At 42.1% G+C, this 25939-nt stretch overlaps 1 protein-coding gene across 1 annotated transcript in view; it reads left to right on the forward strand.

Moving 5' to 3' along the window:
• RSG7 (Regulator of G-protein signaling 7) overlaps window positions 1-22681 on the forward strand; it is a 47343-nt gene extending 24662 nt beyond the window's left edge. Inside the window, exons 10-15 of the mRNA XM_068771158.1 lie at window positions 868-981; window positions 1614-1742; window positions 2378-2506; window positions 5473-5536; window positions 21386-21478; window positions 22455-22681. Coding sequence (XP_068627259.1) covers window positions 868-981; window positions 1614-1742; window positions 2378-2506; window positions 5473-5536; window positions 21386-21478; window positions 22455-22520 — 595 coding nt within the window. The 3' untranslated portion in view covers window positions 22521-22681. The remainder of the gene's footprint in view (window positions 1-867; window positions 982-1613; window positions 1743-2377; window positions 2507-5472; window positions 5537-21385; window positions 21479-22454) is intronic.
• The last annotated feature ends 3258 nt before the right edge of the window (window positions 22682-25939 follow it).

Raw genomic sequence — 25939 nt, forward strand, 5'->3', positions numbered from 1 at the left:
TTAGCCACTTCCGCACATGCAGTGGTAGTCGTGCAACAAAGTGCACCGCCTGCTAGCCCGCTGATAAATGCGTATGCGGCAAACAATACGAATCACACAACCGCCACCGCCAAATTACTCAACACGTGTTTCACCCCTCCACGGGGCATCTTCAGGAGTTATGTTACACCGATTAGTGCCAAACACAGAGTGAGCTCAGGCCGTCACCGCTTGTTATTTATATGCCACCTCCTCCCCCACTACCACTCAAACTCACGTGACCGATCACGTGGGCTATATTTATTATACCCTTTCTTACGCGTGAGTTATATTTGCGACTTCACGTAACAGACGAGTGCCCCGACCAAGAACCAAGGTCAACGTAGTCCGCACAATTTCTGGCAGTTAGAGTCGAAAGGTCTGCAGCCAGGAGTTGGATGAAGCGTGGGTAGCCCATCCCCCCTCCCTCCCCTGACGGTGTACCGGTCGTCGTGACGATTTTAAAGAGACTATGCCCAGCAGCTGGCGTCTATCGGCTGGAATGAAGATCAGGGGAAAATTCTCCGTAAATGGTATTGGTCAGGTCAAAAGCTTCTGTTGCAACCAACCCTGTAGGCGGGGCATGAGTAGAGCCAGACACCCCCCTCCACCCCCCCCCCCCTCTCACTAGGTTGGTCACAAAAGGAAAGTCATTGGAAATTGGTGAACGCGGGCAGGTCAAGACCTATCTCGTGGCGACATTTGAAAGAGGCCTCGTGGAGGACATTTGTAATATTTTAATTCAAAAGTAAATATATGTTAGAGGAATCTAATAGTTTGTCTTCTGTTAATAAATAAATATTGTCTGTTTGTGTTAGTAGAATGAAATGTGCCAAATCAATTGTCCAGGTTCATATCGTTCTGCGAGCAGTACGCAGAGTATGATCCGTTCTTGACACCACCGGAGTGGCCCAACCCTTGGATCAACGATACCACTGAGCTCTGGGATCAGGAGAAGCTCTGGTAAGTTCTATGAACATATCTATAACATATATAGAGAGAGAGAGTCAAATATATCAGAGTAGAGTCAATAATAAAATAGATCAATAAGAGTTCTGTTAAAAGTTCCAATGTTGAATAAATTAATTTTATCTTTTAACTTTACCATCAGCTACCTGCCAATATGTCACTTCAAAATCGGTTAAGCCATTTCTGAGATTAACCTGAATAAACAGACAGATATACAAAAATTGAAAAAAAATGTAATTTTTGTATACACGTATATATATTCATATGAATGTAGTAAAAAGAGTTTATTTTAATATTAAAAACAGACATTCTTATTTATTTATATATATATATATATATATATATATAAATATATTCGTGATGTGTTCAAAATTTTGGGGGGAGGCTATATCTTGCAGTGGGCGTCTATGGGCTGAAGGGCGATATTTATTCATTTACATGTATACATATATACATATATATATATATATATATAACACCCTAGGCGACTACCTACTGCCATTTCAGACGAGAGATTGTTCGAGCTAAGTCGGTAACTTTAGTTCTTCCCTGGATCTCATGTCTAGTCCCTCCCTGTAGCTTTTTGGGTGATGACCGTCTATTCTCATCATAACTTACCTTTTTAGCAAGGATCCTCTACCATCACGTCGTGTTCGCCGCTGGGCCTTCGGTCTTCACGAACTACTCCAGGACACAGCCGGCCGGGAGCACTTCGCCAAGTTCCTTTCCAAGGAGTTCAGCGGGGAGAACCTCAAGTGAGTACTGCTTACTGGTTCTAATTTTCCAGGTGTTACATCTGGTCATCCAGGGTCAGGGTTTTTAGTTATAAGGAAGATTTTTTACGATATACAGGGTGATTTTAATATCATGTCCTTGCAGACTTGGTACAGTGACGTTGTTGTAATATAGCATTTCATATTTTAGAGTGATCGTCTTATAGAGGATGATTGAAAATAGTTGCAAATGCCTTGAAGTTTTTAAATCTATAAATATAATATTGCACAACATCTTGTTTAAGTTGAAGGAAGCTATTGGTTTTTAAATCTGTTTTTAATTTCAAGATCAACAATCTGATACAAATTTTATCACTAAATGATCCAAAGTACATAAGGATATAAATAAGTAAATGAGTTTCAGTAGGTTCAGATGCCATGAGGATCTCCTTCGAAAGCAACTGTGCGGATTCAAGGTTATATGAAATTAGAGGGAGATAATCTGTTCTTAAAAGGCAGTTATATAAGATTCCAATACACCTAAAAGTTTTAGTGGAGAAGTAAGAATAAATATGAAGAAAACAATTATTTAAAGTTCTGAAATATATTTTAATCACCATGTATAAAGTGATTTATTTTACATCTTTACCAAACATGTATATTTTTTGGACCACTAGGTTCTGGCTGGCTGTCCAAGAGTTGAAGTCGCTTCCGATAAGGCGCGTGGCTTCCAGGGCACGAGACATCTGGAAGGAGTTCCTGGCGTCTGATGCTCCATCTCCTGTTAACATCGACGCGGCAAGCCGGTGAGTGAAGTTTATAGTTTAATAAGAGATATTTGAAAAGAGTTGAAGATACAGGAGTTTAAAATTTGATTTTCCACCCGAAAGGGATATAAAATGCAAGGGACCATAGGAGAGTACATAAACAAGTAAATTCATGAAAATTCTGAAAAGTTATTTATTATTAAGAGCAAATACAGCCTTATTTTTGGAACAGGCTTCTAAAGCAGCATTAGTAAGGTCATTAAAAATTTGGTTGGTAACGGTGAACTTCAATGCATGGCAAGGAGGCCTCCTTAAAAAAAGTATTCGGGTCATCAGCCCCGAGAACCGCAATCGGTACTTTTACATCGCGATGGATCCAGAACATAAGTAAATCAACGGAACGCTGACGAGTTGTTTATTATTATAAGCAAATACAGCCTTATTTCTGGAATAGGCTTCTATAGCAGCATTAGTAGGGTCATTAAAAATTTGGTTGGTAACGGTGAACTTCAATGCATGGCAAGGAGGCCTCCTTAAACAAGGTACTCAGGTCGTCAGCCCCGAGAACTGCAATCGGTACTTTTACATCGCGATGGATCTAGAACATAAGTAAATCAACGTAACGCTGACAAGTTATTTATTATTAAGAGCAAATACAGCCTTATTTCTGGAACAGGCTTCTAAAGCAGCATTAGTAGGGTCATTAAAGATTTGGTTGGTAACGGTGAACGTCAATGCTTGGCAAGGCGGCCTCCCTAAACAAGGTACTCAGGTCGTCAGCCCCGAGAACCGCAATCGGTCCTTCTACATCGCGATAGATCCAGAACATAAGCAAATCAACGGAACGCTGACGAGTTATTTATTATTAAGAGCAAATACAGCCTTATTTCTGGAACAGGCTTCTAAAGCAGCATTAGTAGGGTCATTAAAGATTTGGTTGGTAATAGTGAACGTCAATGCTTGGCAAGGCGGCCTCCCTAAACAAGGTACTCAGGTCGTCAGCCCCGAGAACCGCAATCGGTCCTTCTACATCGCGATAGATCCAGAACATAAGCAAATCAACGGAACGCTGACGAGTTATTTATTATTAAGAGCAAATACAGCCTTATTTTTGGAACAGGCTTCTAAAGCAGCATTAGTAGGGTCATTAAAGATTTGGTTGGTAATAGTGAACGTCAATGCTTGGCAAGGCGGCCTCCCTAAACAAGGTACTCAGGTCGTCAGCCCCGAGAACCGCAATCGGTACTTTTACATCGCGATGGATCCAGAACATAAGTAAATCAACGTAACGCTGACGGGTTATTTATTATTAAGAGCAAATACAGCCTTATTTCTGGAACAGGCTTCTAAAGCAGCATTAGTAGGGTCATTAAAGATTTGGTTGGTAATAGTGAACGTCAATGCTTGGCAAGGCGGCCTCCCTAAACAAGGTACTCAGGTCGTCAGCCCCGAGAACCGCAATCGGTCCTTCTACATCGCGATAGATCCAGAACATAAGCAAATCAACGGAACGCTGACGAGTTATTTATTATTAAGAGCAAATACAGCCTTATTTTTGGAACAGGCTTCTAAAGCAGCATTAGTAGGGTCATTAAAGATTTGGTTGGTAATAGTGAACGTCAATGCTTGGCAAGGCGGCCTCCCTAAACAAGGTACTCAGGTCGTCAGCCCCGAGAACCGCAATCGGTACTTTTACATCGCGATGGATCCAGAACATAAGTAAATCAACGTAACGCTGACGGGTTATTTATTATTAAGAGCAAATACAGCCTTATTTCTGGAACAGGCTTCTAAAGCAGCATTAGTAGGGTCATTAAAGATTTGGTTGGTAATAGTGAACGTCAATGCTTGGCAAGGCGGCCTCCCTAAACAAGGTACTCAGGTCGTCAGCCCCGAGAACCGCAATCGGTACTTTTACATCGCGATGGATCCAGAACATAAGTAAATCAACGTAACGCTGACGGGTTATTTATTATTAAGAGCAAATACAGCCTTATTTTTGGAACAGACTTCTAAAGCAGCATTAGTACTACTACTACTACTATTACGTGTGGGTGTTGGCCTCCGAAGCGAGAGACTTCCACTTTCCTCTATCTTGCGCCATCGTCTGCCATTGGTTGGCATTCAATTCGCGCAAGTCTGCCTCAACGCGATCGATCCAGCGATACCTGGGTTTACCCACTGGTCTTCGACCCCTCGGTTTTTCCAGGTACGCCACCTTCACGCTCCGATCCAATCCCGTTCGCTCCAAGTGACCAAGCCAGCGGATTCGTTGAGCTTTATATTCGCCAATGATATTTGACTGTGCTACTAAAGTCTCAATTTCGGCATTCTTTCGGAGCCTCCGAGATCCGTCTTGATTTCTCGGTGGTCCCAAGATCTTCCGCATGATTTTGCGTTCCGTCACTAGCAGTTTTTGTTCTTCTTTCAAAGTTAGCGTCCAAGCTTCACAGCCATACATCAATATTGGTCGTATTACGGTTTTGTAGATACGGACTTTTGTACTTCTGCTTAGGAGCCTAGACACTAGAACCTTGCAAAGTGCTCACTGCATCTCGGCGAGTTCTGGATACGGATATCTCTAGTGCTGTCATCCGTTATGGTGCAGCCTAGATACCGGAACATCGCCACTCCCGCATATGAAACGCATTAGTAGGGTCATTAAAATTTGGTTGGTAAAGATGAACGTCAATGCTTGGCAAGGAGGCCTTCCTAAACAAGGTACTCAGGTCGTCAGCCCCGAGAACTGCAATCGGTACTTTTACATCGCGATGGATCCAGAACATAATTATTGTATACAGTTTGATTAGGTGGGGAAAGGAGTATAGATTCAATAATAAAAATTGATAGACATTGAAAATAGACTGCCACCCCATCCACTTGTTCAGTTGTGGGTATATTTGGCACTCATTTTAGGTTATAAGTCAGCTTTAATGCGCTGTGATTTAAAAAAAAAAGTATTTTTAAATATTAATGAATAAATATGCTTCTTGTATTTTGGCCAGGGAGCTGACCAGGGTAAAGGTGGAGTCAGGGAAACCAGACAGATATTGCTTCGATCAAGCACAAGTAAGTATGAATTTTATTTATTTACTATATTACATATGCTAGTTGGAGTAACAGTAGGTACGTGCCCACAGTGGGCACATGGACTCTAGAGTTTGTTCAATAGTGGACTCCCACAAGATGGACAAATATGAGATACAGGGTGCTTCCAAAAGGTCCTGTTGGAAATCAATGGAGGCTATGTGCGTTGGACGTCTTATAATTAAAATTATGATGATGATCCAAAATGAAAGGGATAAGACGAAAAGGGGCCACAAGACGCACATGAGATTTTTAAGGACAGATTGCATGAAGTATGTCGATTTCACTCGTCTGACGCTCACATATGACAGGAGGTTATATCAGCGATGTGACGAAAATAGTTCTGTTGGCAAGACGCACACGTGATCTTTAAGAACAGACGGATTGACGTTTGTTTGCTTTCTCCGTTCTTCCATCTGCATTAGTCAAACAAGATTCACGAGAGGTATGTGAGATTAGACTGCTTGACGTATCTCCATTTCACTCGTCTGCCAATCACATACTACAGGTGGTCACGTTAGCGATGTGACGGTAATGGCTTGGTTGGTAAGACGCACACGGGATACGTAAGAACAGACTGTTTGACGTATTTCCATCTCACCCGTCTGCCACACACGACAGGAGATTACATATGTTGGCGATGTGAGTATGGCTCGGTTGGTAAGACGCATACGAGATCTTTAAGAACAGATGGATTGACATTTGTCTACATCCGTCCTCCTTTCTATATTAGTCAGTAGACAGGGAGAGCACAATCGACGAGACTCACAAGAGGTATTTAAGAACAGACCGCTTGACGTATTTCCATCTCACCCGTCTGCCACACACGACAGGAGATTGCATATATTGGCGATGTGAGTATGGCTCGGTTGGCAAGACGCATACGAGATCTTTAAGAACAGATGGATTGACATTTGTCTACATCCGTCCTCCCTTCTATATTATTCAGTATACAGGGAGAGCACAATCGATGAGACTCACAAGAGGTATTTAAGAACAGACTGCTTGACGTATTTCCATCTCACCCGTCTGCCACACACGACAGGAGGTTACATATGTTGGCGTTGTGAGTATGCCTCAGTTGGTAAGACGCACACGTGATCTTTAAGAACAGATGGATTGACATTTGTCTACATCCGTCCTCCCTTTTATATTAGTCAGTAGACAGGGAGAGCACAATCGACGAGACTCACAAGAGGTATTTAAGAACAGACCGCTTGACGTATTTCCATCTCACCCGTCTGCCACACACGACAGGAGATTGCATATGTTGGCGATGTGAGTATGGCTCGGTTGGCAAGACGCATACGAGATCTTTAAGAACAGATGGATTGACATTTGTCTACATCCGTCCTCCCTTCTATATTAGTCAGTAGACAGGGAGAGCACAATCGATGAGACTCACAAGAGGTATTTAAGAACAGACTGCTTGACGTATTTCCATCTCACCCGTCTGCCACACACGACAGGAGGTTACATATGTTGGCGTTGTGAGTATGCCTCGGTTGGTAAGACGCACACGTGATCTTTAAGAACAGATGGATTGACATTTGTCTACATCCGTCCTCCCTTTTATATTAGTCAGTAGACAGGGAGAGCACAATCGACGAGACTCACAAGAGGTATTTAAGAACAGACCGCTTGACGTATTTCCATCTCACCCGTCTGCCACACACGACAGGAGATTGCATATGTTGGCGATGTGAGTATGGCTCGGTTGGCAAGACGCATACGAGATCTTTAAGAACAGATGGATTGACATTTGTCTACATCCGTCCTCCCTTCTATATTAGTCAGTAGACAGGGAGAGCACAATCGATGAGACTCACAAGAGGTATTTAAGAACAGACTGCTTGACGTATTTCCATCTCACCCGTCTGCCACACACGACAGGAGGTTACATATGTTGGCGTTGTGAGTATGCCTCGGTTGGTAAGACGCACACGTGATCTTTAAGAACAGATGGATTGACATTTGTCTACATCCGTCCTCCCTTTTATATTAGTCAGTAGACAGGGAGAGCACAATCGACGAGACTCACAAGAGGTATTTAAGAACAGACCGCTTGACGTATTTCCATCTCACCCGTCTGCCATACACGACAGGAGATTACATATGTTGGCGATGTTAGTATGGCTCGGTTGGCAAGACGCATACGAGATCTTTAAGAACAGTTGGATTGACATTTGTCTACATCCGTCCTCCCTTCTATATTAGTCAGTAGACAGGGAGAGCACAATCGACGAGACTCACAAGAGGTATTTAAGAACAGACTACTTGATGTATTTCCATCTCACCCGTCTGCCACACACGACAGGAGATTACATATATTGGCGATGTGAGTATGGCTCGGTTGGCAAGACGCATACGAGATCTTTAAGAACAGATGCATTGACATTTGTTTACATCCGTCCTCCCTTCTATATTAGTCAGTAGACAGGGAGAGCACAATCGACGAGACTCACAAGAGGTATTTAAGAACAGACTACTTGATGTATTTCCATCTCACCCGTCTGCCACACGCGACAGGAGATTACATATATTGGCGATGTGAGTATGGCTCGGTTGGCAAGACGCATACGAGATCTTTAAGAACAGATGCATTGACATTTGTCTACATCCGTCCTCCCTTCTATATTAGTCAGTAGACAGGGAGAGCACAATCGACGAGACTCACAAGAGGTATTTAAGAACAGACCGCTTGACGTATTTCCATCTCACCCGTCTGCCACACGCGACAGGAGATTACATATATTGGCGATGTGAGTATGGCTCGGTTGGCAAGACGCATACGAGATCTTTAAGAACAGATGCATTGACATTTGTTTACATCCGTCCTCCCTTCTATATTAGTCAGTAGACAGGGAGAGCACAATCGACGAGACTCACAAGAGGTATTTAAGAACAGACTACTTGATGTATTTCCATCTCACCCGTCTGCCACACACGACAGGAGATTACATATATTGGCGATGTGAGTATGGCTCGGTTGGCAAGACGCATACGAGATCTTTAAGAACAGATGCATTGACATTTGTTTACATCCGTCCTCCCTTCTATATTAGTCAGTAGACAGGGAGAGCACAATCGACGAGACTCACAAGAGGTATTTAAGAACAGACTACTTGATGTATTTCCATCTCACCCGTCTGCCACACGCGACAGGAGATTACATATATTGGCGATGTGAGTATGGCTCGGTTGGCAAGACGCATACGAGATCTTTAAGAACAGATGCATTGACATTTGTCTACATCCGTCCTCCCTTCTATATTAGTCAGTAGACAGGGAGAGCACAATCGACGAGACTCACAAGAGGTATTTAAGAACAGACCGCTTGACGTATTTCCATCTCACCCGTCTGCCACACACGACAGGAGATTACATATATTGGCGATGTGAGTATGGCTCGGTTGGCAAGACGCATACGAGATCTTTAAGAACAGATGCATTGACATTTGTTTACATCCGTCCTCCCTTCTATATTAGTCAGTAGACAGGGAGAGCACAATCGACGAGACTCACAAGAGGTATTTAAGAACAGACTACTTGATGTATTTCCATCTCACCCGTCTGCCACACGCGACAGGAGATTACATATATTGGCGATGTGAGTATGGCTCGGTTGGCAAGACGCATACGAGATCTTTAAGAACAGATGCATTGACATTTGTCTACATCCGTCCTCCCTTCTATATTAGTCAGTAGACAGGGAGAGCACAATCGACGAGACTCACAAGAGGTATCTAAGAACAGACTGCTTGACGTATTTCCATCTCACCCGTCTGCCACACGCGACAGGAGATTACATATATTGGCGATGTGAGTATGGCTCGGTTGGCAAGACGCATACGAGATCTTTAAGAACAGATGCATTGACATTTGTCTACATCCGTCCTCCCTTCTATATTAGTCAGTAGACAGGGAGAGCACAATCGACGAGACTCACAAGAGGTATTTAAGAACAGACTGCTTGACGTATTTTCATCTCACCCGTCTGCCACACACGACAGGAGATTACATATATTGGCGATGTGAGTATGGCTCGGTTGGCAAGACGCATACGAGATCTTTAAGAACAGTTGGATTGACATTTGTCTACATCCATCCTCCCTTCTATATTAGTCAGTAGACAGGAAGAGCACAATCGACGAGACTCACAAGAGGTATTTAAAAACAGACTACTTGATGTATTTCCATCTCACCCGTCTGCCACACACGACAGGAGATTACATATATTGGCGATGTGAGTATGGCTCAGTTGGCAAGACGCATACGAGATCTTTAAGAACAGATGCATTGACATTTGTTTACATCCGTCCTCCCTTCTATATTAGTCAGTAGACAGGGAGAGCACAATCGACGAGACTCACAAGAGATATTTAGGAACAGACTACTAGACGTATTTTCATCTCACCCGTCTGCCATACACGACAGGAGATTACATATGTTGGCGATGTTAGTATGGCTCGGTTGGCAAGACGCATACGAGATCTTTAAGAACAGTTGGATTGACATTTGTCTACATCCGTCCTCCCTTCTATATTAGTCAGTAGACAGGGAGAGCACAATCGACGAGACTCACAAGAGGTATTTAAGAACAGACTACTTGATGTATTTCCATCTCACCCGTCTGCCACACACGACAGGAGATTACATATATTGGCGATGTGAGTATGGCTCGGTTGGCAAGACGCATACGAGATCTTTAAGAACAGATGCATTGACATTTGTCTACATCCGTCCTCCCTTCTATATTAGTCAGTAGACAGGGAGAGCACAATCGACGAGACTCACAAGAGGTATTTAAGAACAGACTACTTGATGTATTTCCATCTCACCCGTCTGCCACACACGACAGGAGATTACATATATTGGCGATGTGAGTATGGCTCGGTTGGCAAGACGCATACGAGATCTTTAAGAACAGATGCATTGACATTTGTTTACATCCGTCCTCCCTTCTATATTAGTCAGTAGACAGGGAGAGCACAATCGACGAGACTCACAAGAGGTATTTAAGAACAGACTGCTTGAGGTATTTCCATCTCACCCGTCTGCCACACACGACAGGAGATTACATATATTGGCGATGTGAGTATGGCTCGGTTGGCAAGACGCATACGAGATCTTTAAGAACAGATGCATTGACATTTGTTTACATCCGTCCTCCCTTCTATATTAGTCAGTAGACAGGGAGAGCACAATCGACGAGACTCACAAGAGGTATTTAAGAACAGACTACTTGATGTATTTCCATCTCACCCGTCTGCCACACACGACAGGAGATTACATATATTGGCGATGTGAGTATGGCTCGGTTGGCAAGACGCATACGAGATCTTTAAGAACAGATGCATTGACATTTGTCTACATCCGTCCTCCCTTCTATATTAGTCAGTAGACAGGGAGAGCACAATCGACGAGACTCACAAGAGGTATCTAAGAACAGACTGCTTGACGTATTTCCATCTCACCCGTCTGCCACACGCGACAGGAGATTACATATATTGGCGATGTGAGTATGGCTCGGTTGGCAAGACGCATACGAGATCTTTAAGAACAGATGCATTGACATTTGTCTACATCCGTCCTCCCTTCTATATTAGTCAGTAGACAGGGAGAGCACAATCGACGAGACTCACAAGAGGTATTTAAGAACAGACTGCTTGACGTATTTTCATCTCACCCGTCTGCCACACACGACAGGAGATTACATATATTGGCGATGTGAGTATGGCTCGGTTGGCAAGACGCATACGAGATCTTTAAGAACAGATGCATTGACATTTGTCTACATCCGTCCTCCCTTCTATATTAGTCAGTAGACAGGGAGAGCACAATCGACGAGACTCACAAGAGGTATTTAAGAACAGACTGCTTGACGTATTTTCATCTCACCCGTCTGCCACACACGACAGGAGATTACATATATTGGCGATGTGAGTATGGCTCGGTTGGCAAGACGCATACGAGATCTTTAAGAACAGATGCATTGACATTTGTCTACATCCGTCCTCCCTTCTATATTAGTCAGTAGACAGGGAGAGCACAATCGACGAGACTCACAAGAGGTATTTAAGAACAGACTACTTGATGTATTTCCATCTCACCCGTCTGCCACACACGACAGGAGATTACATATATTGGCGATGTGAGTATGGCTCGGTTGGCAAGACGCATACGAGATCTTTAAGAACAGATGCATTGACATTTGTCTACATCCGTCCTCCCTTCTATATTAGTCAGTAGACAGGGAGAGCACAATCGACGAGACTCACAAGAGGTATTTAAGAACAGACTACTTGATGTATTTCCATCTCACCCGTCTGCCACACACGACAGGAGATTACATATATTGGCGATGTGAGTATGGCTCGGTTGGCAAGACGCATACGAGATCTTTAAGAACAGATGCATTGACATTTGTTTACATCCGTCCTCCCTTCTATATTAGTCAGTAGACAGGGAGAGCACAATCGACGAGACTCACAAGAGGTATTTAATAACAGACTGCTTGAGGTATTTCCATCTCACCCGTCTGCCACACACGACAGGAGATTACATATATTGGCGATGTGAGTATGGCTCGGTTGGCAAGACGCATACGAGATCTTTAAGAACAGATGCATTGACATTTGTTTACATCCGTCCTCCCTTCTATATTAGTCAGTAGACAGGGAGAGCACAATCGACGAGACTCACAAGAGGTATTTAAGAACAGACTACTTGATGTATTTCCATCTCACCCGTCTGCCACACACGACAGGAGATTACATATATTGGCGATGTGAGTATGGCTCGGTTGGCAAGACGCATACGAGATCTTTAAGAACAGATGCATTGACATTTGTCTACATCCGTCCTCCCTTCTATATTAGTCAGTAGACAGGGAGAGCACAATCGACGAGACTCACAAGAGGTATCTAAGAACAGACTGCTTGACGTATTTCCATCTCACCCGTCTGCCACACGCGACAGGAGATTACATATATTGGCGATGTGAGTATGGCTCGGTTGGCAAGACGCATACGAGATCTTTAAGAACAGATGCATTGACATTTGTCTACATCCGTCCTCCCTTCTATATTAGTCAGTAGACAGGGAGAGCACAATCGACGAGACTCACAAGAGGTATTTAAGAACAGACTGCTTGACGTATTTTCATCTCACCCGTCTGCCACACACGACAGGAGATTACATATATTGGCGATGTGAGTATGGCTCGGTTGGCAAGACGCATACGAGATCTTTAAGAACAGATGCATTGACATTTGTCTACATCCGTCCTCCCTTCTATATTAGTCAGTAGACAGGGAGAGCACAATCGACGAGACTCACAAGAGGTATTTAAGAACAGACTGCTTGACGTATTTTCATCTCACCCGTCTGCCACACACGACAGGAGATTACATATATTGGCGATGTGAGTATGGCTCGGTTGGCAAGACGCATACGAGATCTTTAAGAACAGATGCATTGACATTTGTCTACATCCGTCCTCCCTTCTATATTAGTCAGTAGACAGGGAGAGCACAATCGACGAGACTCACAAGAGGTATTTAAGAACAGACCGCTTGACGTATTTCCATCTCACCCGTCTGCCACACACGACAGGAGATTACATATATTGGCGATGTGAGTATGGCTCGGTTGGCAAGACGCATACGAGATCTTTAAGAACAGATGCATTGACATTTGTTTACATCCGTCCTCCCTTCTATATTAGTCAGTAGACAGGGAGAGCACAATCGACGAGACTCACAAGAGGTATTTAAGAACAGACTACTTGATGTATTTCCATCTCACCCGTCTGCCACACACGACAGGAGATTACATATATTGGCGATGTGAGTATGGCTCGGTTGGCAAAACGCATACGAGATCTTTAAGAACAGTTGGATTGACATTTGTCTACATCCATCCTCCCTTCTATATTAGTCAGTAGACAGGAAGAGCACAATCGACGAGACTCACAAGAGGTATTTAAAAACAGACTACTTGATGTATTTCCATCTCACCCGTCTGCCACACACGACAGGAGATTACATATATTGGCGATGTGAGTATGGCTCGGTTGGCAAGACGCATACGAGATCTTTAAGAACAGATGCATTGACATTTGTTTACATCCGTCCTCCCTTCTATATTAGTCAGTAGACAGGGAGAGCACAATCGACGAGACTCACAAGAGATATTTAGGAACAGACTACTAGACGTATTTTCATCTCACCCGTCTGCCATACACGACAGGAGATTACATATGTTGGCGATGTTAGTATGGCTCGGTTGGCAAGACGCATACGAGATCTTTAAGAACAGTTGGATTGACATTTGTCTACATCCGTCCTCCCTTCTATATTAGTCAGTAGACAGGGAGAGCACAATCGACGAGACTCACAAGAGGTATTTAAGAACAGACTACTTGATGTATTTCCATCTCACCCGTCTGCCACACACGACAGGAGATTACATATATTGGCGATGTGAGTATGGCTCGGTTGGCAAGACGCATACGAGATCTTTAAGAACAGATGCATTGACATTTGTCTACATCCGTCCTCCCTTCTATATTAGTCAGTAGACAGGGAGAGCACAATCGACGAGACTCACAAGAGGTATTTAAGAACAGACTACTTGATGTATTTCCATCTCACCCGTCTGCCACACACGACAGGAGATTACATATATTGGCGATGTGAGTATGGCTCGGTTGGCAAGACGCATACGAGATCTTTAAGAACAGATGCATTGACATTTGTTTACATCCGTCCTCCCTTCTATATTAGTCAGTAGACAGGGAGAGCACAATCGACGAGACTCACAAGAGGTATTTAAGAACAGACTGCTTGAGGTATTTCCATCTCACCCGTCTGCCACACACGACAGGAGATTACATATATTGGCGATGTGAGTATGGCTCGGTTGGCAAGACGCATACGAGATCTTTAAGAACAGATGCATTGACATTTGTTTACATCCGTCCTCCCTTCTATATTAGTCAGTAGACAGGGAGAGCACAATCGACGAGACTCACAAGAGGTATTTAAGAACAGACTACTTGATGTATTTCCATCTCACCCGTCTGCCACACACGACAGGAGATTACATATATTGGCGATGTGAGTATGGCTCGGTTGGCAAGACGCATACGAGATCTTTAAGAACAGATGCATTGACATTTGTCTACATCCGTCCTCCCTTCTATATTAGTCAGTAGACAGGGAGAGCACAATCGACGAGACTCACAAGAGGTATCTAAGAACAGACTGCTTGACGTATTTCCATCTCACCCGTCTGCCACACGCGACAGGAGATTACATATACTGGCGATGTGAGTATGGCTCGGTTGGCAAGACGCATACGAGATCTTTAAGAACAGATGCATTGACATTTGTCTACATCCGTCCTCCCTTCTATATTAGTCAGTAGACAGGGAGAGCACAATCGACGAGACTCACAAGAGGTATTTAAGAACAGACTGCTTGACGTATTTTCATCTCACCCGTCTGCCACACACGACAGGAGATTACATATATTGGCGATGTGAGTATGGCTCGGTTGGCAAGACGCATACGAGATCTTTAAGAACAGATGCATTGACATTTGTCTACATCCGTCCTCCCTTCTATATTAGTCAGTAGACAGGGAGAGCACAATCGACGAGACTCACAAGAGGTATCTAAGAACAGACTGCTTGACGTATTTCCATCTCACCCGTCTGCCACACGCGACAGGAGATTACATATATTGGCGATGTGAGTATGGCTCGGTTGGCAAGACGCATACGAGATCTTTAAGAACAGATGCATTGACATTTGTCTACATCCGTCCTCCCTTCTATATTAGTCAGTAGACAGGGAGAGCACAATCGACGAGACTCACAAGAGGTATCTAAGAACAGACTGCTTGACGTATTTTCATCTCACCCGTCTGCCACACGCGACAGGAGATTACATATATTGGCGATGTGAGTATGGCTCGGTTGGCAAGACGCATACGAGATCTTTAAGAACAGATGCATTGACATTTGTCTACATCCGTCCTCCCTTCTATATTAGTCAGTAGACAGGGAGAGCACAATCGACGAGACTCACAAGAGGTATTTAAGAACAGACCGCTTGACGTATTTCCATCTCACCCGTCTGCCACACACGACAGGAGATTACATATATTGGCGATGTGAGTATGGCTCGGTTGGCAAGACGCATACGAGATCTTTAAGAACAGATGCATTGACATTTGTTTACATCCGTCCTCCCTTCTATATTAGTCAGTAGACAGGGAGAGCACAATCGACGAGACTCACAAGAGGTATTTAAGAACAGACTACTTGATGTATTTCCATCTCACCCGTCTGCCACACACGACAGGAGATTACATATATTGGCGATGTGAGTATGGCTCGGTTGGCAAGACGCATACGAGATCTTTAAGAACAGTTGGATTGACATTTGTCTACATCCATCCTCCCTTCTATATTAGTCAGTAGACAGGAAGAGCACAATCGACGAGACTCACAAGAGGTATTTAAAAACAGACTACTTGATGTATTTCCATCTCACCCGTCTGCCACACACGACAGGAGATTACATATATTGGCGATGTGAGTATGGCTCGGTTGGCAAGACGCATACGAGATCTTTAAGAACAGATGCATTGACATTTGTTTACATCCGTCCTCCCTTCTATATTAGTCAGTAGACAGGGAGAGCACAATCGACGAGACTCACAAGAGATATTTAGGAACAGACTACTAGACGTATTTTCATCTCACCCGTCTGCCATACACGACAGGAGATTACATATGTTGGCGATGTTAGTATGGCTCGGTTGGCAAGACGCATACGAGATCTTTAAGAACAGTTGGATTGACATTTGTCTACATCCGTCCTCCCTTCTATATTAGTCAGTAGACAGGGAGAGCACAATCGACGAGACTCACAAGAGGTATTTAAGAACAGACTACTTGATGTATTTCCATCTCACCCGTCTGCCACACACGACAGGAGATTACATATATTGGCGATGTGAGTATGGCTCGGTTGGCAAGACGCATACGAGATCTTTAAGAACAGATGCATTGACATTTGTCTACATCCGTCCTCCCTTCTATATTAGTCAGTAGACAGGGAGAGCACAATCGACGAGACTCACAAGAGGTATTTAAGAACAGACTACTTGATGTATTTCCATCTCACCCGTCTGCCACACACGACAGGAGATTACATATATTGGCGATGTGAGTATGGCTCGGTTGGCAAGACGCATACGAGATCTTTAAGAACAGATGCATTGACATTTGTTTACATCCGTCCTCCCTTCTATATTAGTCAGTAGACAGGGAGAGCACAATCGACGAGACTCACAAGAGGTATTTAAGAACAGACTGCTTGAGGTATTTCCATCTCACCCGTCTGCCACACACGACAGGAGATTACATATATTGGCGATGTGAGTATGGCTCGGTTGGCAAGACGCATACGAGATCTTTAAGAACAGATGCATTGACATTTGTTTACATCCGTCCTCCCTTCTATATTAGTCAGTAGACAGGGAGAGCACAATCGACGAGACTCACAAGAGGTATTTAAGAACAGACTACTTGATGTATTTCCATCTCACCCGTCTGCCACACACGACAGGAGATTACATATATTGGCGATGTGAGTATGGCTCGGTTGGCAAGACGCATACGAGATCTTTAAGAACAGATGCATTGACATTTGTCTACATCCGTCCTCCCTTCTATATTAGTCAGTAGACAGGGAGAGCACAATCGACGAGACTCACAAGAGGTATCTAAGAACAGACTGCTTGACGTATTTCCATCTCACCCGTCTGCCACACGCGACAGGAGATTACATATATTGGCGATGTGAGTATGGCTCGGTTGGCAAGACGCATACGAGATCTTTAAGAACAGATGCATTGACATTTGTCTACATCCGTCCTCCCTTCTATATTAGTCAGTAGACAGGGAGAGCACAATCGACGAGACTCACAAGAGGTATTTAAGAACAGACTGCTTGACGTATTTTCATCTCACCCGTCTGCCACACACGACAGGAGATTACATATATTGGCGATGTGAGTATGGCTCGGTTGGCAAGACGCATACGAGATCTTTAAGAACAGATGCATTGACATTTGTCTACATCCGTCCTCCCTTCTATATTAGTCAGTAGACAGGGAGAGCACAATCGACGAGACTCACAAGAGGTATTTAAGAACAGACCGCTTGACGTATTTCCATCTCACCCGTCTGCCACACACGACAGGAGATTACATATATTGGCGATGTGAGTATGGCTCGGTTGGCAAGACGCATACGAGATCTTTAAGAACAGATGCATTGACATTTGTTTACATCCGTCCTCCCTTCTATATTAGTCAGTAGACAGGGAGAGCACAATCGACGAGACTCACAAGAGGTATTTAAGAACAGACTACTTGATGTATTTCCATCTCACCCGTCTGCCACACACGACAGGAGATTACATATATTGGCGATGTGAGTATGGCTCGGTTGGCAAGACGCATACGAGATCTTTAAGAACAGATGCATTGACATTTGTTTACATCCGTCCTCCCTTCTATATTAGTCAGTAGACAGGGAGAGCACAATCGACGAGACTCACAAGAGGTATTTAAGAACAGACTACTTGATGTATTTCCATCTCACCCGTCTGCCACACACGACAGGAGATTACATATATTGGCGATGTGAGTATGGCTCGGTTGGCAAGACGCATACGAGATCTTTAAGAACAGATGCATTGACATTTGTCTACATCCGTCCTCCCTTCTATATTAGTCAGTAGACAGGGAGAGCACAATCGACGAGACTCACAAGAGGTATCTAAGAACAGACTGCTTGACGTATTTCCATCTCACCCGTCTGCCACACGCGACAGGAGATTACATATATTGGCGATGTGAGTATGGCTCGGTTGGCAAGACGCATACGAGATCTTTAAGAACAGATGCATTGACATTTGTCTACATCCGTCCTCCCTTCTATATTAGTCAGTAGACAGGGAGAGCACAATCGACGAGACTCACAAGAGGTATTTAAGAACAGACTGCTTGACGTATTTTCATCTCACCCGTCTGCCACACACGACAGGAGATTACATATATTGGCGATGTGAGTATGGCTCGGTTGGCAAGACGCATACGAGATCTTTAAGAACAGATGCATTGACATTTGTCTACATCCGTCCTCCCTTCTATATTAGTCAGTAGACAGGGAGAGCACAATCGACGAGACTCACAAGAGGTATTTAAGAACAGACTGCTTGACGTATTTTCATCTCACCCGTCTGCCACACACGACAGGAGATTACATATATTGGCGATGTGAGTATGGCTCGGTTGGCAAGACGCATACGAGATCTTTAAGAACAGATGCATTGACATTTGTCTACATCCGTCCTCCCTTCTATATTAGTCAGTAGACAGGGAGAGCACAATCGACGAGACTCACAAGAGGTATTTAAGAACAGACTGCTTGAGGTATTTCCATCTCACCCGTCTGCCACACACGACAGGAGATTACATATATTGGCGATGTGAGTATGGCTCGGTTGGCAAGACGCATACGAGATCTTTAAGAACAGATGCATTGACATTTGTCTACATCCGTCCTCCCTTCTATATTAGTCAGTAGACAGGGAGAGCACAATCGACGAGACTCACAAGAGGTATTTAAGAACAGACTACTTGATGTATTTCCATCTCACCCGTCTGCCACACACGACAGGTGATTACATATATTGGCGATGTGGGTATGGCTCGGTTGGCAAGACGCATACGAGATCTTTAAGAACAGATGCATTGACATTTGTCTACATCCGTCCTCCCTTCTATATTAGTCAGTAGACAGGGAGAGCACAATCGACGAGACTCACAAGAGGTATTTAAGAACAGACTACTTGATGTATTTCCATCTCACCCGTCTGCCACACACGACAGGAGATTACATATATTGGCGATGTGAGTATGGCTCGGTTGGCAAGACGCATACGAGATCTTTAAGAACAGATGCATTGACATTTGTTTACATCCGTCCTCCCTTCTATATTAGTCAGTAGACAGGGAGAGCACAATCGACGAGACTCACAAGAGGTATTTAAGAACAGACTGCTTGAGGTATTTCCATCTCACCCGTCTGCCACACACGACAGGAGATTACATATATTGGCGATGTGAGTATGGCTCGGTTGGCAAGACGCATACGAGATCTTTAAGAACAGATGCATTGACATTTGTCTACATCCGTCCTCCCTTCTATATTAGTCAGTAGACAGGGAGAGCACAATCGACGAGACTCACAAGAGGTATTTAAGAACAGACTACTTGATGTATTTCCATCTCACCCGTCTGCCACACACGACAGGTGATTACATATATTGGCGATGTGGGTATGGCTCGGTTGGCAAGACGCATACGAGATCTTTAAGAACAGATTAATTGACATTTGTCTACATCCGTCCTCCCTTCTATATTAGTCAGTAGACAGGGAGAGCACAATCGACGAGACTCACAAGAGGTATTTAAGAACAGACTACTTGATGTATTTCCATCTCACCCGTCTGCCACACACGACAGGAGATTACATATATTGGCGATGTGAGTATGGCTCGGTTGGCAAGACGCATACGAGATCTTTAAGAACAGATGCATTGACATTTGTCTACATCCGTCCTCCCTTCTATATTAGTCAGTAGACAGGGAGAGCACAATCGACGAGACTCACAAGAGGTATTTAAGAACAGACTACTTGATGTATTTCCATCTCACCCGTCTGCCACACACGACAGGTGATTACATATATTGGCGATGTGGGTATGGCTCGGTTGGCAAGACGCATACGAGATCTTTAAGAACAGATTAATTGACATTTGTCTACATCCGTCCTCCCTTCTATATTAGTCAGTAGACAGGGAGAGCACAATCGACGAGACTCACAAGAGGTATTTAAGAACAGACTACTTGACGTATTTCCATCTCACCCGTCTGCAGCTCAAATATAACAGAAGGTTACGTTTGTTAACGTGACGGTAACCGCTCGGTTGGAAACATGCACACGGGATATATGAGAACAGATAGATTGACGTTTATGGACTACACTTATACACTTTACGGTTTTAACGGCATACATCTACCTATAGAAATATATGTAAGAAAAGGACCAATATTTAGCCACTTCCGCCTATCTTCAGGAGTTATGTTACACCGGTTAGTGCCAAACACCGAGTGAACCTACCGAGTTTGGCACTAATCGGTGTAACATAACTCCTGAAGATGCCCCGTGGAGGGGTGAAGCACATGTTGAGTGAATTAACGGTGGCGGTTGTGTAGTTCGCATTGTTTGTCGCATGTGCATTTATGAGCGGGCTGGCGGGCGGTGCACTTTGATGCACGACAACCACTGCATGTGCGGAAGTGGCTAAATATTGGTCCTTTTCTTACTTAGAATGGACTTCCACAATGTAACGCCTGATTCCATTAAATATTCTACAAATATATGACTATGAAATATCATTTATTATTACTTAACCAAGCCAAGAGTAACATCTCGAAGAACTGCTCTTATGAAGTTGGTAGTGGGAGTGGTACATCATTCGACTGTTGGGGTCGGAAGGTGGAACGGTGACCACGAACTAGTAGACGCGGCGTGGGTGGACCCACCACTAGATGGACTCCACCACTCCACCACTGGATGGATAGTCGTGGCGACTTCTGGAACCTTCCACCTATGTCTTGCATTGGGGTCTATGAGCTATCTGTTCCAGTAATAATACTAAAAAGTCCTTTTGTCACCAGGCCCACGTATTCCACTTGATGAAGTCTGACAGCTATTCGAGGTACCTTCGCTCTGAAATGTATAAAGAATACCTCAACGGGTCCAAGAAGAAGGTGAGTGTAATGATTTATCAAGTAAGCTCCTGGATCATGTGCATATATATACGCTCTGTATTCCAGAATACTATCAAGTCTAAATATAAGCTCAATGTTCCTGGGTACTGTCACTCTAGCCTATATATACGCTCTATAAGCCGGTTACTATCACTTGAACCGATATTCATTGGTACTATCAATTTAGCCTATATATACACTCGATATTTATGGGTACTATCAATCTAGCTTATATATACGCAGACGCTGAATATGACAGTTACAATCACTTGAGCCTATATAAATTCATGGGTACTATCAATTTAGCCTATATATACACTCAATATTTACGGGTACTATCAATCTAGCTTATATATACGCAAGATATTCATGGGTACTGTCAATCTTGCGTTGATATACGCACGATATTCATGGGTACTATCAATCTAGCCTATGTATACACTCGATATTCATGGGTACTATCAATCTAGCCTATATATATACTCGATATTCATGGGTACTATCAATCTAGTCTATATGTACCCTCGATATTAATCGGTACTATCATTTGAGCCTATATAAGCGCTCGATATTTATGGGTACTATCAATCTAGCTTATATATATACGCTAGATACTCATGGGTACTATTAATTTAGCCTATATATTTGCTCGATATTCTTGGGTACTATCAGTCTAGCCTATATATACACTCGAAATTCATGGGTTCTAATAATCTAGCCTATATATACACTTGACATTCAGGAGTACTATCAATCCAGCTTACATATACATCCTGTGTTCATAGATACTATCAATGTAACCAATATATTCACTCGATATTCACGGGTACTATCAATCTACCTATACAGGGTGATCGGTTTTCGGCTTTGAAGGTTAAGTATTTGGCACAATAATCAATCAACCTGTATATGGACAATGCATCATCAATTTTTTTCTCTCTAAGTATCAGTCGTTCAATGCTCTGCAATATTTCAGACGTCCGTGAAAGGAATCCGGTCTATCGTCTCCTTCACGGGACGCAGGGAGCAGTCAGCCAACTAGCATCCGATACATCGTCTGTGCTCCAACATGGTGGTGGAGATCTCTGTTCAGGTCTACGATCGCTAGGCCTGTGAAGCCCTGTACACTCCTGAACACCCTGTGCGACCCTGTACATGTGACATCTAACGGTATTGCAGAGGCAACTGTTGTCAAGTCCTGTGCAAATAGAAATGACATCACGTCTATGGTGGCTGAAGTGTCTAAATGTCATAGTCTTTGGTGAAGTGTGTAATAAAAAAAGTTTAAATGAAATCCTGCGCATATGAAAATGGAGTTACGAGTGATCAACCGTCTACGGTAGACTGGATTGGCTTGAAGTGATAATTACCATTGTCTATGGTAGTGTGTAAGGTGGAAGCGAGTATTAAAAAGTAAACTGCTCAAATAAAAAAGACAAATATCGTAGATCGTGTCTATGGTCGTCTATGGTGGATGGGATTTGGTGATTTGTAAACATGTAAGATCTAATGTCTCTGTTACAAGCAACTGTTGAAATGAAGTCCCGCGTAAATAATGATGACTGAAGAGTATGTCGTGTCTACGATCGTCTATAGTCTGTGGAGACAGATGTGATGTTCTAGTGTTAAATAACCTTTGTCTATGGCAGAAGCAAAAGTCAAAATTATCTCGTGCGCAAATAAAAAAAATATAGTTGTGTCGCGTCTATGGTTTTCTATAGTCTATAGCCATAGTCTATGGTGAAGTGTTGCAAAAACAACTGTTGACAAATGAACTAAGTCAAATAAGTTATCGTTGATCTTGTCTATGGTTTTTTAGTGTTTATAGTGGCTGATTGACTATTAAAATTATACAGTTGTCTATGGTAGAAGCCTATGGTCAGTACAGTCTATGGACCTCTATGGTTTATGTTTGTGGAAAATTAAAATTAAAATGAAATAACTCCCAAGTAAATGCCAGTTGGAAGTTTTAACAGATCGATTAGACAGAAGTCACTGTATGATGTCTGTTGTCACAATATCATGTCATGTGCAACTGTCAAAATGACATTTCGAATTGTATGAAATTTTTAGTTGTCTATGGCACCTTGACATTTTGACAGCTGTCACCGATGATGTCGCCTGTAGTCTATGGCTCTGTGTCTATTACAAATGCTAGCACATACGCACTTATGTAAAAATGACAGTTGACAGATATTTCTATAAAGTGTCATCTATGGTGAATATATAGTCTATGGCACTTGCATATGTCATGGAACTAAATAAAAATGTGTGTTATATAACTGTGCTTCACAGTTATGTCTATTGACGTGTATATGTTTTAATATGTCAACAATATGACGCGCAAAGTTCATTCCCGTTGTATCTAGGCTAATACACTCGATATTAGGTGACACAATTTGCTTATTACAGCATCACCAGTGTCTATGTCACTATTTATGTATAGTTGAACTAGTGCGTATTAATTTATAACCTTAAAAATTGTTTGTCAAACGTGAACTGTCACACTGACAGCTGTCAGTTTGACAGTTCGGATGATGAATATATGTTATCTGTAATTAAGATGGAACATTTTAAATCTAGTACAATAAGAATAGGTTATTCTTGTCAATATAAAGTTATTTATATTATATACATAAGAAGGATTCGAAATAGGTGGATTGATTTGCAGATATACATGTACATATTAATGTGGATACGCCAAAAATTTCTGAATTATGAAATGTATTTCATGAAACTAGAAATTAAATTATTCTATTGACTTGAGATATAACTTGACAGTATTCCATGGATTAACTTATGTTCTGGGTCCATCGCGTTTTAAGAGGAACCGATTGCGATTCTCGGGGCTGACGCCACGCTTACCATGTTTAGAGAGGTCTTCTTGCAATATATATGTGTTCACCATCACCTACCAAATTTTAAATGACTATATCAAAGCTACCTTGGAAACCTTTTCCACAAAAGAGGCTATATTGAACTGACATTGCTGTTCGATGTACGAGATGTTGTAGTCTTGTTGAAACCAAATCCAGCTGATAGGCTTCATATTATACAGTTCTGGAAAGAAATGTCATGTATCATTTCTGTGAAATGAATAGAATTTAAAATTGGAACACCCTGTATAAATCAATCCAAAACAGAACACACCAAGACCTGGATATACAATGAATTCATTTCGCTTGTACCATAGACTACAAGTTAGAAGGTACCATGGAATATCTGGCATAAAGACATCTAAAAACTATCCCACAAGTGAACATAAAACATCAAATTACACGATACGTTGGGAATATTGAAATTAAAAAAAAAACTTGGTGTCCAAATTATGACGTCACAGATATAAGAATCTCTCCACCTATATCGACCGATGGTTACAATTTTAATAATATAATACTCAATGTGACGTTTAAATGGAATTGAACGGACCACGTCCGAAAACTCCCGCCAAAACTAACATACGTCAAACTGACATGTGTCAAAAATGACGTCTAAGTACTTAAACGTCAGATCGTCTCTCGATTAACCAAAGTTTTTTTTTAAACATCAAGACTGCGTCAACGGACAAAGATATATCATTGTTTATCAATGTAAATAGTTTTTAGATAAAAATAATTGTTTTTTTTGTTTATAGCGTTAATGTTTTAAAATATTTTTAGATTTGCTAATTCTTCCGTTTATTATCTGTGGTTAATATGTAACATTTTAGGGTAGTTATTATACTTATATATGTTTTATCATGCTATATATGTTTACTGTAACTATGTACGAATACATCACATATACAAGGTGTCCCATAAATCAACGTCAAAAAGCGGAAATTCGTTTTCTAATTTAAAATATCTTTATCAAAATAGGCGTTTACCTGCGCTTTTAAATCGTCGATTATTTAAACATATAGCTGCCGCTGGTTCGGCGCGCTGAACTAACAGCCGGACTGAAATTCAACAGTTGTTATTTTAAATGAAATGAAATTTTTTGATGTGTACATTATAATATCAAACTAAATGAGTCAACAAACCAAGTCAACCAACCAAGTCAACCAACCAAAAATAGAACTACTATTTTAATCAACTTAAAACTATTGAATGCTATAATAAAATTTATTTATAAATATACTTTTAATTTAGATTTAAAACTAAAAGACAAAGTCTGAGATATCTCGTGGAACTTTATTATATATGCAGTACACTCAGACTCCAGTTAGATTTTTTTAAATGGCAGCATTTGCTAAGATTATATATATATGTATATATATATATATATATATATATATATATATATATATATATATATATTAATCCAAAATTTTATGTTGCCACATCACACGATTTTGGTTTGACGTTGATTTATGGGACACTTGTAAAAACCTTTTTAGGACACAGTATATGTAGTTATGTATATTCAAATCTAGTCTTTAACACTTCCAAATATATCTTAGCTTATTATATGTTAATTGTT

The sequence above is a fragment of the Battus philenor genome, unplaced genomic scaffold (assembly GCF_028537555.1).
Source record: "Battus philenor isolate CCGP_79_NKW_IND1 unplaced genomic scaffold, ilBatPhil1.0.hap1 SCAF_30, whole genome shotgun sequence".
Classification (NCBI taxonomy): Eukaryota; Metazoa; Arthropoda; class Insecta; order Lepidoptera; family Papilionidae; genus Battus; species Battus philenor.